An 18,276-nucleotide genomic window follows, 5' to 3' on the forward strand; every position below is an offset into this window, starting at 1 on the left:
CTTAAGATGAATTCACAACAAAACATAATTAAGGCTTAGTCCTTTTATTAATCTCTGGTCGCCACAGCGGAATGAACCATAAACTAAACAAAAATAAATGAACTATTTCGTTTTTAAAACTAAATCTTTACTGATTTGACTGCTGGACTGGTCCAAAATTAAAGGTGGGTGACTCATTTGAGCAGATATAATAATTACATTAAAATGTTTAGACTCTCACCATACAAAATATATATAGAAAACAATGTTTTATATAAATATATAAATATAATTTATAGTACCATTTATACTTTCAGGTATTTATTTTTGGGGCCCACAGATTTCCTGGGATGCTAAGCGGCCGCATACCTTGCTTAATGGTTAAATCCACCCCTGGTTATAGATGAATTGAATCAACTAAATTGGCCGTATGTTTGTGAATGAGTTTGTATGGATGTTTCCCAGTACTGGGTTACTGCTGGAAGGGCATCTGCTGTGTAAAACATATGCTGGATAAGTTGGCGGTTCATTCCGCTGTGGTGACCCCAGATGAATAAAGGGACTAAGCCGAAGGAAAATGAATGAATGAATAATTCTAATGTTTCCACAAATTAGTTTACTTAGTGAGTAGTAGTACTGTAAAAACTTGTCATCTTGGTTCTATCTCTTTAAATGGTTAGTTTATTACCACTATAGGCATGTCTGTTTGTGTTTTTCCAACACTAGCTAGCTTATGTGACATTGCATATGGAATGAAAACAGCAAGTTTTGAGCTTTGGGGTTCTGTAACAGCCACACAGGATACAGTTGCAGCAACTATCGAAATAAGTCTATATTTAAGTAAAATGAACATACCCAACTGCCGGCCCTACTGAAAAAAACTGCTTAAACCAGCCTATGCTGGTTGGTTGATTTTAGCTTGTTGACCAGCCTAGTTTTAGAGGGGTTTTGGCCACTTCCAGGCTGGTTTCCAGCAATTTCCAGCCTGGTTTTAGCTGGTTAGACAGGAAAATGAACAGCTATATAAAACCAGCCTGGTTTAAGCTGGACCATTTGGCTGGACTCCTAGCCTGGCTAGGCTGGTCAGGCTGGTTTTAGCTGGTCATCTCCCATCTCCTGACTAGCCGGAAAGCAGCCTGAAAGTGGCCAAAACCCCTCTAAAAACCAGCCTGGTTGACCTTAAACCAGCCAACCAGCATAAGCTGGTTTAAGCATTTTTTTTCAGTAGTGCGATTAGTTTATTTATTTATTTAATCTAATGGCTTGAGAATGTTTACCTAAATCAGATTTTTTTTTAGAAAGTAGGCTAACACTGTAAAAATAATTCTGGGTTCCACACAGCTCCATCATGCTGTTCCAACACAAATCGATCAAGTTAACTAAGTGGATTGAACATAAAACAACCAGGTTGTTCCAAAACAACTTAAGAATTGTGTTGTTTCAACTCATTTAAAATAAGTAGTTTGAAAAAGTAGCAAAGTTCATTGTTTGAGTGTGGACACCAGTTTTAATTCATAAATTCTTATGTCGTTAAATTAGTCCTTTCCTTTAGTTGATTTGGTGTTTATACAATTCCATTTTTCCGTTACAGGAGAACCAACAGTTTATTCATTGATTGCCTATTAGTAACAAACACAAACTGCACTTAATTTGAGGTACTGAGATATCCATAATTGTCCGGTAGATGTCGCATCATCCTCATCATCCAGTGTGATATGGCGCTGCTGCTGCCTGCACCGTCTCGGCTCACTGAACTAGACGCCATTTTGAAATCCAAATCGCTCACACTACACCCGCTCTATAAACTGGAACTATGCCGCGGGGCCGACCACGAAAACAAAGGATTAAAGATGACAACGAAATCGGTAAAGTCCACTACAGCCTCACGAATAAAAACCTCACACCACAAACTATCAGCTTATGTGCGCAGTGCATGACGAAAACGCAGGAGAAGTTTAGAGAAAATCATTTGAAGCTTGTGTATATAGTCCCCGGATATAGTATTGCGGGTGTGTGTGCGTGCGTGTGTGTAGCTTTGTGTTTTCGTGCCGCTGCAGGAGTGATTGCGGCGGAATGATATTAATAACACGGTCGTGTGCTGGAGAATGAACGCATCGCTAGAGTGTTGTGTGTCAGACTTAAAGAGTTTACTCAGCTGCTCCGTATGAAGGGATGCGATTATTAATTTAAACGCATTTTTGAGCGGGTCTCCGTGGTTGCTAATGTTAGCTAATGCTTCCCTACACTTGTAATGAGGGGTAGAACTTGTCGGACAGTTAGCTGAGTTTAAATCGTATGGAGACTATACATTGACACGGCGATTAACGTTATACTATTTTACACATTGTGCTTTAAATATTTGTTTACTTTTGTTTAACTGAATCAAAACATCTCTAAAAAGAGTAAAAACCCAGACCAGTGGAATCCAGCTCAAAACAAACAAGCCAAGTTTATCATAGTTGTTTTCCTCCTTTTTCTTCTTGTGGCAGGACTCTAGTGGTGTACTACTTTGTTATTGACTGGACACCTGTTTGTTGTGTTCAACCTGTAACAGCAGTCATTTAATGTTGAATTGAATGGTAGTATGATTATAGTTTTTTATTTAAAGGGAGTTTGCCCATAACTGAAAATGTACTTGTTTACCGAGCCCCGAATGGTCTGAACCCTGAAGAGTTCTCTTTAAAGAAGATATTTTGAAGAAAGCTGAAAACTGTAACCATTTACTTCCATTATAGGAAATACTTTTGAAGTCAATGGTTACAGGTTTCCTGCAGTTTTCACAGTAACTTATTTTGTGTGTAACAGAAGAAAACAAACTCCAAAACATTTAAAACAAGCAAGGGTTGAGTAAATTCTGACATAATTTTCATTTTTTGGTGAACTACTGAAAAAAACAGCTTAAACCAGCCTAAGCTGGTTTTAAGGCTGGTTTTAGAGGGGTTTTGGTCACTTCCAGCCTGGTCTTTAGCTGGTTTAAGCTGGACATAGCTGGTTTTGGCTGGGCTCCTAGGCTGGTCAAGCTGGTTTTAGCTGGTCATCTCCCAACCTGACCAACTAAGACCAGGCTGGAAATGGCTGGAAACCAGCCTGGAAGTGGCAAAAACCCCTCTAAAACCAGCCTGACTTTTTTTCAGTAGGGTTATCCTTTTAGAGTAACACTACAAAACTTGAATTGAGTTACAAATTATATGGAGACTGGGACATGTACTAAAGTGTTAAAATGTTTACTGATGTTTAAGAATGCAGAGTTGAACTTGCTAAATCTTTGCTAACTTGCTAAATTTTTGAACGGGACAATCAGGGTAAATTGTACTGTTATGTGGAGTGTGAGTATCTTGTGTAGCTTCTAATGGAAATGACTAAAAGTATAGTAAATAATAATAAACAGAATAATGTAGAGTCTGCATGGTTGCTAATGTCAGCGAATGCTTCCCGACATTTATGATGAGGGGTAGATCTTGTCGGACAGTTATACAAGCAGTCGTATTATGGAGACTACACTGACACGGCGGTTAACGTTATATTATTTTACGCGTTGTGTTTTAAATGTCCGTTTATCCTTGTTTAACTGGTTTAAAACACCTCTAAAAAGAGTAAAATCCCAAACCTGTGGAATCCAGCTTAATGTCCAAAACAAACAAACGAGCCAAGTTTATCATAGTTGTTTCCTCCTTTTTCTTCTTGTGGCAAGACTCTAGTGGTGAACTACTTTGTTATTGACTGGACACCTGTTATTTTTTATTTTATGTTTATTTTTTATTTACTGAGTCTCTAATTGTTCTGAACCCTTATGAATTTTCTTCGTAACATACATTTTGAAGAAAGCTGAAAACCTGTAACCATTGACTTCTGTTCATTCATTCATTCATTCATTCATTCATTTTCTTGTCGGCTTAGTCCCTTTATTAATCTGGGGTCGCCACTGCGAACTTATGAACCGCCAACTTATCCAGCACATTTTTACGCAGCGGATGCCCTTCCAGCCGCAACCCGTCTCTCGGGGAAACATCCACATCCATAGTGTGTGTGTGTGTGTATGTTTCCCAGAGATGGGTTGCGGCTGGAAGGGCATCCGCTGCGTAAAAAAAAAAAACTTGCTGGAAAAGTTGGCGGTTCATACCGCTGTGGCGACCCCGGATTAATAAAAAGACTAAGCTGACAAGAAAATGAATAAATGAATAAATAGCATGATTTTGATATCTTGGATTGAAAGGGATAGTTCACCCAAAACTGAAATTTTACTTATTTACTGAGCCTCAAGTGGTTCCAAACCTCATGAGTTTCTTTCTTCTGTTGAGCACTAAAGGAGATATTTTGAAGAACGCTGAAAACCTGTAACCATTGACTTCCATAGTAGAAATAACAAATACTTTTGAAGTCAATGGTTACAGGTTTCTAGCAGTTTTCACAATAACTTCCTTTATGTTTAACAGAACAAAGACACTCCAAAAAGTTTTAAACAAGTAAGGGTTGAGTAAATGCTGACAGAATTTTCATTTTTGGGTGAACTATTGCTGTAAAGTAGCACTACGAAGCTTGAATCGAGTTACAGATTATGTCAGCTGGGTCAAATGTCATATGAAGTTTTAAAATGTTTAATGATATTTAAGATTTAAACTTGCTAAATCTGTGAACGGGACATTCAGCCTAAATTGTACTATTATCATGTGGAATGTGAGTATCTTGTGTAGCTTCCGATGAACATTATTAAAAGTTAGTAATAATAATAATAAACAGAATAATGTGAAAGCGGTTCAATTTTTGTTAAGTTTCATATAAAAGGATGCTTTACAATATTGTCTTTGTGCATAAACATTAGTCAGTACTGAAGCCAAATCTGGAGCTTATCTAACAAAATATATTATGATAACGGTCCAAAAATTAATAGCCCAAATTTATGTGTTAAGGAAAAATATTAAATAAAAATAAAAAAAGGGCAAAATTTAAGAGAAAGAAAAAAATTCTAATTCAATTGTAGTTTGTAATTCTACAATTAGAATCGCGGGGCAATGAAGGGGGGGGGGGGGGGGGGGGGTCGCCTGGTGATTTCCAAAAATCTATTTTTATGAAACCATAAGAATTAACATATTTTATCCATAACTATACTGAAAATAAAAATTGTTGTTTATAGTTACTATATACTATATAGTTACTATAGTAGCTTATATTTACTAGTTCTATTGGATTGCGACCCCTGGGGTAATTACATTATATTAAAGGCAGCAATAGCGTCAGATGCATTTTGATTTTATAACATCAGGTTATACTTTCTAGCACATTTTAAGCACTGACACAAATTTAATTGGTGTGTCTGCGTCATTGCATGCAAGGTTTCTGTATTTATAACCACCTCAGAGGATATTGGGGGTCGCGAGTCACGGGCATTGTTATTTTGGGGGTCGCGGGCTGAAAAGTTTGGGAACCCCTGTACTAGGTTATGCTCAGGGCCACCTATAAGAAACAGTCGCCATTATCCACCCCCACCCGACCACTCCCCACCCCCCTTCTTCATCTGTGACACCTAGTACTCTTGGATTTTAGGTTGCGTGAAGGCAGCTTAGCTTTAATTACTCTTTGTTACCATGGTATTATGGAGCAGCTGAGATTAGAACCCTGGTATCTATCACTTATTCGTTTACCTTCGGCTTAGTCCCTTATTTATCAGGGGTCGCCACAGCAGAATGAACCGCCAACTATTCCGGCATATGTTTTGGCAACACTTTATTTAGATGCTCCCCCTTTAGATAGTCTGTTGACCATAAGTTACTTTTCAAGTTCTTATCTGTTTACTCTCATCTGGGTAGTATCTGTAGATTGTACTTTGATGAACATCTGTTGAAGATTTGTTACATATCTACTGAAACATTGTTGACCATCTAGAACCTATATTGGTAGCATTTAACTTACCGAAAGTTTAATAAATGTTTACATGTTGTAGACATTGTAATGATCGCCTAAGAACAGTTAAAAGACAATCTACAGATACTACCCAGATGAGAGTAAACAGATAAGAACTTGAAAAGTAACTTATGGTCAACAGACTATCTAAAGGGGGACCATCAAAATGAAGTCTTACCTATGTTTTACACAGCGGATGCCCTTCCAGTCGCAACCCAGTCTTGAGAAACACCTGTACACTCTCACATCCACACACATACCCATACTGTACGGCCAATTTAGCCATTAATAAATGTTTTTTGGGGTTTTTTGCTTTGCAGATGGAGGTCAAGGAGCAAGTTCAGAGAGCCAGAAGCATGCCGAAAACAAATGTAATGTTTGCTCCCAGAATTTCCCTAGTGAGAGTCAACTTCAGAGACACCTGCGAGACCATGAAGTCAATGATAAGGCAAGGGATTATACGTTATCATCTCCTCACTTGAGGTCTGCTCTGGGTCATGGTGGCAATACTGTCATTAACACTGGATTTACATATTGATAAAGGGCAACGGGTTAATTTTTTCACAATCTTAAGCATTTTCTTTTATGTTTGGTTTGTGTAGGCATATATAAACATGACAATCACACTTGGATCATTTTAAAAATATTGCAAATGCATTGCATCAGTCCATGTTAACATATTGTAAATGATACATATACATAAAATCTGGGATTGCGATAAATATTGAGATATGAATACAGTTTTAGAGGATAGTTTGAATAGCAATATACGACGATTTACTGGGGAGTCTAATGGTATTCAGGAACAGAAATTAAATAATCACAATGCAAAAAAATAAAAATAAAAACTTACTTTTTGTCTTGTTTCTAGTCCAATATCAAAAATTCTTAGACCAAGTAAAAATATTGTTTAGTTTTAGATAGATAGATAGATAGATAGATAGATAGATAGACAGATAGACAGATAGACAGATAGATAGACAGATATACAGATAGATAGATAGATAGATAGATAGATAGATAGATAGATAGATAGATAGATAGATAGATAGATAGACAGATAGACAGAGATAGATAGATAGATAGATAGATAGATAGATAGATAGATAGATAGATAGATAGATAGATAGATAGATAGATAGATAGATAGATAGATAGATAGATAGATAGATATACAGATAGACAGATATACAGATAGACAGATATACAGATAGACAGATATACAGATAGATAGATATACAGATAGATAGATAGATATACAGATAGATAGATATACAGATAGATAGATATACAGATAGATAGATATACAGATAGATAGATATACAGATAGATAGATAGATAGATAGATAGATAGATAGATAGATAGATAGATAGATAGATAGATAGATAGATAGATAGATAGATAGATAGATAGATAGATAGATAGATAGATAGATAGATAGATAGATAGATATACAGATAGATATACAGATAGATATACAGATAGATAGATAGATAGATAGATAGATAGATAGATAGATAGATAGATAGATAGATAGATAGATAGATAGATAGATAGATAGATAGATAGATAGATAGATAGATAGATATACAGATAGATATACAGATAGATAGATAGATAGATAGATAGATAGATAGATAGATAGATAGATAGATAGATAGATAGATAGATAGATAGATAGATAGATATACAGATAGATATACAGATAGATATACAGATAGATATACAGATAGATATACAGATATACAGATATACAGATAGATAGATAGATAGACAGACAGACAGACAGACAGATAGATAGATAGATAGATAGATAGATAGATAGATAGATAGATAGATAGATAGATAGATAGATAGATAGATAGATAGATAGATAGATAGATAGATAGATAGATATACAGATAGACAGATATACAGATAGATAGATATACAGATAGATAGATAGATAGATAGATAGATAGATAGATAGATAGATAGATAGATAGATAGATAGATAGATATACAGATAGACAGATATACAGATAGATAGATATACAGATAGATAGATAGATAGATAGATAGATAGATAGATAGATAGATAGATATACAGATAGATATACAGATAGATATACAGATAGATATACAGATAGACAGATAGATATTTTTTAATATAAATCATATAAATTCCAAATGAATACAGTGATTAAATACAATTCTGTCGCTTCTGGTCGACTATAATTCAGACTCAACAATGCATATCTTGGGATGAGACTATTGCAGATTCCCACTTTGCGATATCGATGCTGAAACGATATATTGTGCAGCGCTAATTGGTCTTGTTGTTACATATTAGTAATGATAAATTAACCTCTCATGTACTGACAATATTCTTTACTTCTTCCTGGATTGTAGCCATATCGGTGTGACCAGTGTCCGGCGTCCTTTAACGTCGAGTATAACCTTGACCTTCATAAATCCACCCACACCACCAGTGAACTCAAATGCCCGGTATGCCAAAAGAAGTTCTCAAGAGTGGCTAGTCTGAAGGCTCATGTGATGATACACGAGAAAGAAGAGGTCAGACATCTTCCTACTGAATTCTACTGGAAATATATTCACTTTGAAAAACTGAAACTTGATTGGTTGATTTATTTTTAAAGGCGACCTATTATGCCCCTTTTCACAAGATGTAAAATAAGTCTGATGAGTGTGTATGTGAAGTTTGAGCTCAAAATACTTAAATAGTGTTTTATAACTCTAAAACTGACCCTTTTAGTCTTTGATCCTAGTTGTGCCATTTTGGTCACTGTCACTTTAAATTCAAATGAGATTGTGCCCTTTTCAAAAGAGGGCGGAGCTACAAATGCATTTGTGTCAGCAGAGTGGCAGATTCAAAAGCAAGGCTAATGTCCTATGCTAATGAGGTAGAGATCGTAACTAATGGGCAGGGCTTTCCCCGTCTGATGACACGTACGAAGAAGAAAATGTCAATCAAAGTGTTCCTGTAGACTGTTTTTGTGAAGTGTGGCTATAAAAATTTTAATTAATATATTTTTTACCATTAGAAGCTTGTTTTGTTGCCACACAACGGTGATTAAACTCTGTATAATAGTGATTTTTGCATAGTAGGTCCCTTTAAGGTACTGTAAAGAGTCAAGGATATCATAATCCTACTAATTAACTTAATTCAGAATGTAAATATAGTTGCCCTGCTGTCTCTTTTTGCATTGTTTAACAGTATGCTTTGTTTTGTCAGAATTTCCTGTGCTCTGAGTGTGGAGATGAGTTTATCCTGCAGAGTCAGCTTTCTGTGCATCTGGAAGAACACCGGCAGGAACTCAGTGGAGCCAAGTCGTACACCTGCAAGACCTGCAGCAAAGAGTTTGTGACACAAAACCAGCTTAGAGAACATTTGAAAAGTCACACCAAGATCAGGTGTGGTTGCATGATGACTGCTGAATTAATGTCTTCATAGACAAAGGGTGGTTTTAGAGAAGAAAGAAATCACTAACAGATGATTTATGTAATGATAAAGGACAAACGATCTGGGGTGATTTGTGCATGGTTAATTGTTTCGGAATCTAAATTTCAAACTGCAAAGCTCGAATGTTTATAATAATTTTATATCATTTTTTAAAGGTGGATTTTGTCACTGTTTTGCATCCCACTAGCTAATAGATGTCCTTAAAACTAACAGACTGAAACTAACATCTAAAGATTATGGGCCCTATCATACACCTAGCGCAATGCGGCGCAAGGCACGATGCAATTGTTGTTTGATAGTTTCAGCTTGGCGCAAGAGTCGCTTTGATGCTTTGCAGCATTCTGTTTAAATAGCAAATGCCCATAGCACACAACAATGCGCCTTAACACCCCTCCTTTTTAGACCAGCACACCCATGAGTCCCCAACATGGTGCAAAACGTGAAAATTACCATTGCACTGGTCTGAAAATAGCAACAAATTGTGCCTAACATGTCTTGTGCCTTGTTGTGCATTAGTGTTCGATAGGGCCCATAGTCTACAAAATTTGCGAAAGGGATCATCAGAATAAAATAAAACCAATTTTTTTTTGCCTGATTACACAAACAAAACAAAGAAATACAATGGACCTATTTGAAGGAAACTGCAAAGAAACATCTCTGACTTCATATAATTTCTGAATATATTCAAATTGCAGTAAAATGTCCACAATGTTAACAATTTATTTTTAATATAATACCTCTCATTAATTTTTGTGACCGGCAAACCATCTTGTCGTTAATTCATGGAGATGCTGTGTGTTCGAAAACACAGTGGGACATTCTTGACTGTTTTTTTGAGAGTCATCCAACTTATCAATATCTCCCATTGTTGCTTATGTTTTTTTTACTATGAGATTATTCAGATTTCATTAGTTCTCTTTTTAAGCGAATTGATGTATTGTATGTACTTTTATTTGCTTGATATGTGCTTATTATAAGTTCAGCTGTGTCGCTTATAATCCAATCTTGAATTCATTTTAAGGCCCATTATAACAAGTTCAAGAAACTACAAGAACATCGATCGAAGGGGATTTAAGAACATTTGCCACCACTGTGGGAAGACGTTCAAGAAACCCAGTCAGCTGGTTCGACATATACGCATTCACACAGGTAAACACTAATAGGTCATTTTTATACCTAAAAAGAGGCACTATTTAGATTTTCATGAATTTGCTCGGTTGCCTGTTTGATCATGTATTTATTTCTCTGTTTCAGGTGAAAGGCCGTATAAGTGCTCTCACTGTGGAAAGTCCTTCAACCAGAAAGTAGTGCTGCAGACTCACATGGTGCGACACACAGGGGAGAAACCTCACATGTGTCAGCATTGTCCTGCATCTTTCTCCCAAAAAGGAAACCTGCATTCACATGTTCAGAGAGTTCACTCTCAGGTAGCTCTTTACTGTAAGGTTGTATTAGTTACTGCATTTACTAACCTGAACAAACATTGAACAGTACATTTATAGCAGTATTTATTCATCTTTGTTAAATTATGGTTAAAGTACACGCATGAGATTGTTAATGCTGAATAAAGCCGGACAGGCTTATCGGCAGCCTGATGCAAAATTGACTAAAGCGCATTATTTTTTACATTTATTTTGCAACTGTCTTGGAAGTACTTTATTCTGCTTATTGCACTGGCTACTTGTCACAAAACATAAAAGTTAGACACAAAACATTGTTCTGAGATATAATAGTTTATTCAGTCTTTAATTAAATGCAAATGTGACAGAAATGAAAACAGCTGATGGAGTATACACTAACCTGCAAGTTATTCAGTTACAAACAGTCAAAAAACCCAAAGCTAACAGACACGAAACCAGATGGATAGAGCATATATTTAAAACAGTTAAAAACAGCCAAAACCATGGCGTGACAGACAAGCAGATACATATGAAAATGGATGTAAGTACATGGATTTGAATGTACTCACTTAAGGTCACAGATGAGCCTGCGTTATTAAGTAGCTGTCATCTAACATACCTTGGAATATTGTGACTGACTAATCAGAATCGAGTATTCCAGACAGCTGTGTAATAACTCGGGATAACATATTTTGGAATGTTGCAACTGACCAATCAGAAGCAAGTATTCCCGACAGCCTTCTAATAACTTGAGATAACATATTTTGGAATGTTGCGACTGACCAATCAGAATCGAGTATTCCAGACAGCCGTGTAATAACTCAGGATAACATACCTTGGAATATTGCGACTGACTAATCAGAAGCAAGGATTCCAGACAGCCGTGTAATAACATACATTGGAACATTGCGACTAATGTCCAATCAGAATTAAGAATTCCAGAAAGCCGTGTAATAAATTGAGATAACATACTTTGGAATGTTGCAACTGACCAATCAGAAGCAAGGATTCCCGACAGCCTTGTAATAACTCAGAATAACATTCCTTGGAACACTGAAAAAAATGTCTGCAAAATTTTTGCAAACAATTTAAATGTGTTGAATTTAAACAAACAAATTAAATTTAGTAAGTCCAAGGAATTATCTTTGAATATTTTTTTCAGTGAGTGTTGCGACTGACCAGTCAGAATTAAATTTTCCAGACAGCCGTGTAAACACTCGGGATAACATACCTTGGAATGTTGCGACTGACCAATCAGAATCAATTATTCCAGAGAGCTGTGTAATAACGTTGGATAACATTCTTGGAATGTGGCTACTGACCAATTAGAATTGAGTATTCCAGACAGCCCTGTAATAGCTCAGGATAATATACCATAGAATGTTGCAACTGACCAATCAGAAACGAGTATTCCGGACAGCCATGTCATAACTCAGTATAACAAACCTTGGAATGTTGCAACTGACCAATCAGAATCGAGTATTCCAGACAGCCATGTAATAACTCAGGATAACAAACCTTGGAATGCTGCGGCTGACCAATCAGAATTGAGGATTCCAGGGAGCTGTGTAATAACGTTGGATAACATTCTTGAAATGTTGCTACTGACCAATCAGAATCGAGTATTCCAGACAGCCCTGTAAAAAATCGGCATAACATACAATAGAATGTTGCAACTGACCAATGGGAATTGAGCATTCCCGACAGCCGTGAAATGACTCGGGATAACATACAAACAGAATGCTATGTAACAAACAGAATGCTGCGATTGTCCAATCAGAATGGATTATTCCAGTCATGTGATACCGTAATGAATTTTAATCATGCATTAGTAAATGTTGAACTATGATTAATTAATGCTTTACAAGTATTGCCCATTATTAGTTCATAGTAAATACATTACCTAATGAAACCTTATTGTAACGTGTGACCAAACAGGCTTTATGTTTTTCAGGCGGCTGGTGTTCCTCTCTTCCCATGTATGGACTGTAGCTGTGTGTATAAAAAGCTTGGAAGCCTTAATGCTCACATCAGCAAAATGCACATATCGGTAATGGAAGTGGAAGAGCCAGCCACACAGGTGATTACAGTCTGTTCCTGTTTGAGATAACTCTTCTTAATGCTGATATCTTTTTTTTTTAAGGGGTATTATCTGCCACCCTGGTTTTAATATGTTAGAATAAAAATGATATTTTTATAATCTATTATTACTTTGTATTTGTTAATGTTTTTGCATATGGAGGACCAGGAGTGACACTTAAAAATAAACTTAAAAATTAACATATATGTATACAAATCTAGCGTTAACTAAGAGGAATACAAAGACATTTTGTAGAGTGAAAAGCCATTTGTTAATAGTTCTCCTGACCCATCCATAAAGGATTGCTGTGTTTTCAGAAAGTACATGCGCAGGTTGATCAGGGTGCAGTAGGGTCAGAAGGCCCAGAGGGTGTGACAGATGTGATCCAACAGCTGCTGGAGCTTTCTGACCACGTGACGGCTGATGGTGCTCAGGCACCTCCACCTGGGCAAACCATAGGTGCAGCCATCAACCAGGACATCCTACAGGTACCCGATAACCCTTTTACTTAAGGAAAAAAATGTAATAGGAATATAAGATAAGATGAAGCATGTGCAAGATGGTTCTCTGATCCAATTTGTTGGCATTAAATACACTAATCTGATTTCATGGTAGGATAAATCCATGTGTTTCAGTTTGCATTTCAGTTGCTACCCATATCAAACACACCTAAACCAATTAATTAGGACCTGAACACCACGTGATAATTACAGCCAGGTGTGTTGATTATGGGTTGCAACTGAGATCTGCAGGAAGGTAGCTCTCCTGGAACAGGATTGGCCACCCCTGATCTAGGTTATGGAATGCTCTCCCTTATTCTGTAAGAAATGCTTCCACACTAGCTAGTTTTAAGAAGATGCTAAAAACTCATCTTTTTAAGACTGCATTTGTAGATTTATAATTTAGTTTATAATTTATATAAACTATAATATTATATAATTATATAATATTATATAATAATATTATTATTATTATATTATTCTGTGTTTATAATTTAGAACTTTTTTAATGTATACTTGTATTTTATTACATGTTTGATTACTTTGTTGTTGTCTTAGAGAAGCGCATTATAAATAAAATGTATTATTATTGTATGGTTTGATTTGTTCTGTAGACAATGGTTGTGCGATGGTTTGTTCTGTAAGGCAAGGCAAGTTTATTTTTATAGCACCTTTCATACACAGAGGCAATTCAAGGTATTTTACATAAACAAGAAATAGGTAATCTGAAAAAAATATTGCTTAAGATATTAATATTATTGACCTTTAAATGGTTTTAAAAAAAAATAAAAATGCTTTTATTCTAGCCGGAATAAAACAAATAAGACTTCCTCCAGAAGACAAAATACTATCAGACATACTGTGAAAAATCCCTCGCTCTGTTAAACAGCATTTGGGAAATATTTGAAAAAAAAATTCACAGGAGGGCTAATAACTCTTACTTCAACTGTTTGTAAGATTCACGGTTCATGACGGATTACATTGGCTCTGATGAAAATGCTAATGTGGTGTTTTCACAGCAAGCTTTGGAGAACAGCGGACTGACTGAGATACCTGTTCAGCCTGAAACTCAGAGCAGCTCCGAAAAGCTTCAGTCGGACACAGTTTCCCCGATGGCCAGTTCAACAGATGGACCAGTCCCTTCAAAAATACTCATGACTGACACAATAGTAAAAAAGGAGAAAAGAAACATAATCAAAAAGCCTCCACAGATGCTAGGTACGTTGGAATGCTAAGTATCCTACACTCTCAGAAATAAAGGTACATGAGCTGTCGCTGGGGCAGTACCTTTTCAAAAGGTACATATTTGTACCTGAAGAGTCCATATTGGTACCTCAAAGGTGCATTTGGGTACTTATATGTACCTTTGAGGTACCACTAAGGACTTTTTCAATGTGCTAGACATTGCAGTCCACCATTATCAATAGAAAATGCATTCAAACAAACATCTATGCAAAGAAAGCGTGACACTGCTGGCTTTGAAATCTGCATGAACTGGAAGCTACCATCATTTTTTTCTTATTAGGATGCAGTTCCTAGAGAAACGGAATATTAAATGAGAAATCAGTGGGTGTGGCTTGCTTTCTCTGCTGTGATCTGATTGGATTAAAATAGGCATTTCATCCAGAAAGAAGGGGAAGGGGGTTTCAGGAGAGTTATTATAACCTAACAGACACCTCATCCTTGCCATTTCTGTTTGTTGTCAAAACTGACAGGGGGCGTGGTTAAGTATGCTAGCCCCGCCCAATACCTCAGACAGACATAATCTGAGAATCTAACTGAAAACTATTTAGTAGTGTGTAAGTTAGTGTCTCTTTAAGTCACAACTAGGCTACGTTTTAACTTGCGCACTGCTTGTGCAACCAGCCCCAGCTCTGTATGTATTAACCACTGTATAGCAGATTCAAAAATGTGTTGTTGTTTCCAGGCAACATCAGGCAGGAGAATGGTGTCAGGTGGCACGGTTGTCCGTACTGCTCCAAAGAGTTCAAAAAGCCTAGTGATCTGGTGCGTCACATCCGCATTCACACTCATGAGAAACCATACAAGTGCAAGCAGTGTTTCCGTGCCTTTGCGGTCAAGAGCACTCTGACCGCTCACATGAAGATCCACACAGGCATTAAAGCCTTCGAGTGTCAGCACTGCAAGAAGTGTTTTTCTACATCTGGGAGCATGAAGGTCCATCAGCGTCTGCACACTGGTGAGAACTACACATGTAATATCTATGTACATACTTAATAAACATCCAGTGTTCCTAGAGCAGAAGTGTCCAATAGGGTATATGCCGAGATAGTGTTGTTCCCATACTGATAAATTTCCAGTGACCTGTTATTGTGATTTTTTTTTTTTTCATTTTATACAAATTCTTTTACAGCTCTATGTTGTAATGTAATTAAAATACATTCATTAATTAAACTTTGGCATTAATTTAGTTGCTCAAGTGTAAAACGAGACAAAAGGCCTTTTACTCGCACACGCCCGTCAGAATCGGCAGGCTAGCACAGAAGCTCCATTGAATATACTGGGGTAAAATAAATGCTCCTATTATAAAAACATGGCAGGGAAAAATATAATTAAATACAGTGCTTCTTGTACAATCTGAGACCCACTTTATATCCGATATCTCTCAGCCAGTGGAGATCACTGATTTTAAAAGAAAACAGATTTTTGCATTGGCTTACAGTTCACCGGATGCGCTTAACCCAGGTTACTAGCAAATTAAAAGTCCTATTAGCATGCTTCGGCATATATCCTATTCTGCTTCAGTTGCGCTGCTTCACTCCCATTCATGAATTCTCTCGCAGGGCATCATAGGATAGCACAGCATGCATGGGATGCGCACTCCAGAATCTTGCCGGAAGTAGTAAGTCATCCGGGTACTTCTCGCTTACTGATTTTCAAATTCTATGAATTCGGACATACTATTCGGCTGGCATACTGATTTTAATGTACTATATAGTATGGAAGTATGCAGTTTCGGACGCAGCCTGTGTGTTTACAGCGGTTTGACTGATAAACATGAATTTGTAGCTAAATTGTTAGCGGTGCCAAACAGCATTTCCCATAGTTTACATCCTTGTTTACGTCAACATACCGTTAATCCTAGAAACTGTGCATGTAGTTGATCAATCAAATCAAATCAATTTTAACAAATAAAAATACAGGTTGTGGCTCACAATACACAGCTTCGTCGGTTGGAGGAGTATTTTGGCAAGTACTAGAGCTATATATTTGTTATAATTCTCTGTAACATAATTAAAATTCATTTGTAAGCACTTTTCTCTTTATGTCGTGTCTTTTGGAAGCCCAAATACAGAAACAGAACATGCTCTATGGAAATAGCAGCATCTGGATGGCATTTTAGCTTTCTCTGCTATAACATTACAGCGCCTCGGGCCAAGCCCCTTCGATGCGCAGGGTGTGTGCACGTGGTGAATACGCATAACCTGAAGCATTTGTGATTTCACTAGCCTGGATGTATTTTTTTTGTAGTCCTCAAACTTTGTTCATTGTAGGCTTTGCTAAACTAACTGTGTAAAAGCCAATGCCTCTTTTTGCATTGAACTTTGAGCGTCTCGCATTCAGGGATGTTGTTTATGTTCAAACAGCTACATTACACATCAACTAAAGTTTCAAATATGATATCGTAGTGGACCACCCCTTTAAGATCTATATTATTAGCCCTCTTAAGCAATTTTTTTTTTTGTCTACAGAGCAAACCATCATCACACAGTGACCTACCTAATTAACATAATTTGACTAATTAACTTTATATAAGCTTTTAAATTTTATTGTCATTTTATAGTGTGTTTGTGCATGCAAATTCACATGTATCATCAAAGTACAGATCTAAAAAGCATTTTGGCACTAATGTATATTTTGACATTCTTGACTCTTTTGCAAAGTTCATGGTAAAAATGACTCAGCATGCTTATCTGCTTTTCCTCAGGTTTAAGGCCATTCCCTTGCCCTCACTGCGAGAAGTACTTTCGTACATCAGGCCACAGGAAAACACACGTCGCCTCTCACTTTAAGAGTACACACCATAAAAAACACAAGTACCCCCGAAAGCCTCACAAAACCAGAGTATCCCGCAGCAATCTGCCATTGCCTGATATTCCTCTCCAAGAGCCGATACTCATCACCGACATGGGTATGGAAGATCATCCAACCTACATACACCTTATAAAACAATACAGTTATAAGAGAATATATCAATACTATATTAAATTCTGTTTATTTTAAGCATTTAAACTACACTTTAATTTCCATTATGGAAAAACACAGACTGAATTTCTGTTTTTTGAATTAGATTGATTGATTGATTTCGATTCCAGTTATTGATTTCGAGTCTGCTTATCGATTTCGATTCCTTTTATTGATTTCGATTCCGCTTCTCGATTTCGAGTCTGCTTATCGATTTCGATTCCACTTGTTGATTTCGATTCCGCTTGTCGATTTCGATTCCGTTAATAGATTTTGAGTCTGCTTATCGATTTCAATTCCACTTGTTGATTTTTGATTCCGTTTATCGATTTCGATTCCACTTTTCGATTTCGATTCTTCTTGTCGATTTCATTTATCGATTTCAATTCCGCTTATCGATTTTGAGTCTGGTTGTCGATTTCGATTCCGTTTATTGATTTCGATTTCGCTTGTCGATTTCGAGTCTGCTTATCGATTTCGATTCAGCTTGTCGATTTCGATTCCGTTTATAGATTTCGAGTCTGCTTAATAATTTCGATTCCACTTGCTTATTGATTTTGATTTCACTTGTTGATTTCGATTACGGCTATTGATTTCGAGTCTGCTTATCGATTTCGATTCCGCTTGTCGATTTCAATTCCGTTTATTGATTTCGATTCCGCTTCTCGATTTCGAGTCTGCTTATCGATTTCTATTCCGTTTATTGATTTTGATTCCGCTTATCGATTTCGATTTCGCTTATCAATTTC

At 36.6% G+C, this 18,276-nt stretch overlaps 1 protein-coding gene, 1 long non-coding RNA gene and 1 pseudogene across 3 annotated transcripts in view; 2 read left to right on the forward strand and 1 right to left on the reverse strand.

Moving 5' to 3' along the window:
- Positions 1 to 1,743: 1,743 nt before the first annotated feature.
- LOC141378157 (uncharacterized) lies at positions 1,744 to 4,896 on the reverse strand. Its single transcript, XR_012391957.1, has 2 exons — positions 4,489 to 4,896; positions 1,744 to 3,766 (listed from the first exon to the last, which is right to left on the reverse strand). It is a non-coding gene; the product is annotated as an uncharacterized lncRNA (long non-coding RNA).
- Positions 1,764 to 9,219, forward strand: znf236 (zinc finger protein 236; annotated as a pseudogene). The gene is given in 4 exon segments (NR_023328.1): positions 1,764 to 1,844; positions 6,198 to 6,325; positions 8,270 to 8,434; positions 9,114 to 9,219. The product of NR_023328.1 is annotated as a zinc finger protein 236 (transcript).
- Positions 9,220 to 13,239: 4,020 nt separating this feature from the next.
- Positions 13,240 to 18,276, forward strand: part of LOC141378155 (zinc finger protein 236) — a 41,453-nt gene continuing 36,416 nt past the window's right edge. Inside the window, exons 1-4 of the mRNA XM_073925778.1 lie at positions 13,240 to 13,309; positions 14,341 to 14,539; positions 15,249 to 16,184; positions 17,271 to 17,474. Coding sequence (XP_073781879.1) covers positions 16,151 to 16,184; positions 17,271 to 17,474 — 238 coding nt within the window. The 5' untranslated portion in view covers positions 13,240 to 13,309; positions 14,341 to 14,539; positions 15,249 to 16,150. The remainder of the gene's footprint in view (positions 13,310 to 14,340; positions 14,540 to 15,248; positions 16,185 to 17,270; positions 17,475 to 18,276) is intronic.

This window comes from Danio rerio, chromosome 16, assembly GCF_049306965.1.
Source record: "Danio rerio strain Tuebingen ecotype United States chromosome 16, GRCz12tu, whole genome shotgun sequence".
Classification (NCBI taxonomy): domain Eukaryota; kingdom Metazoa; phylum Chordata; class Actinopteri; order Cypriniformes; family Danionidae; genus Danio; species Danio rerio.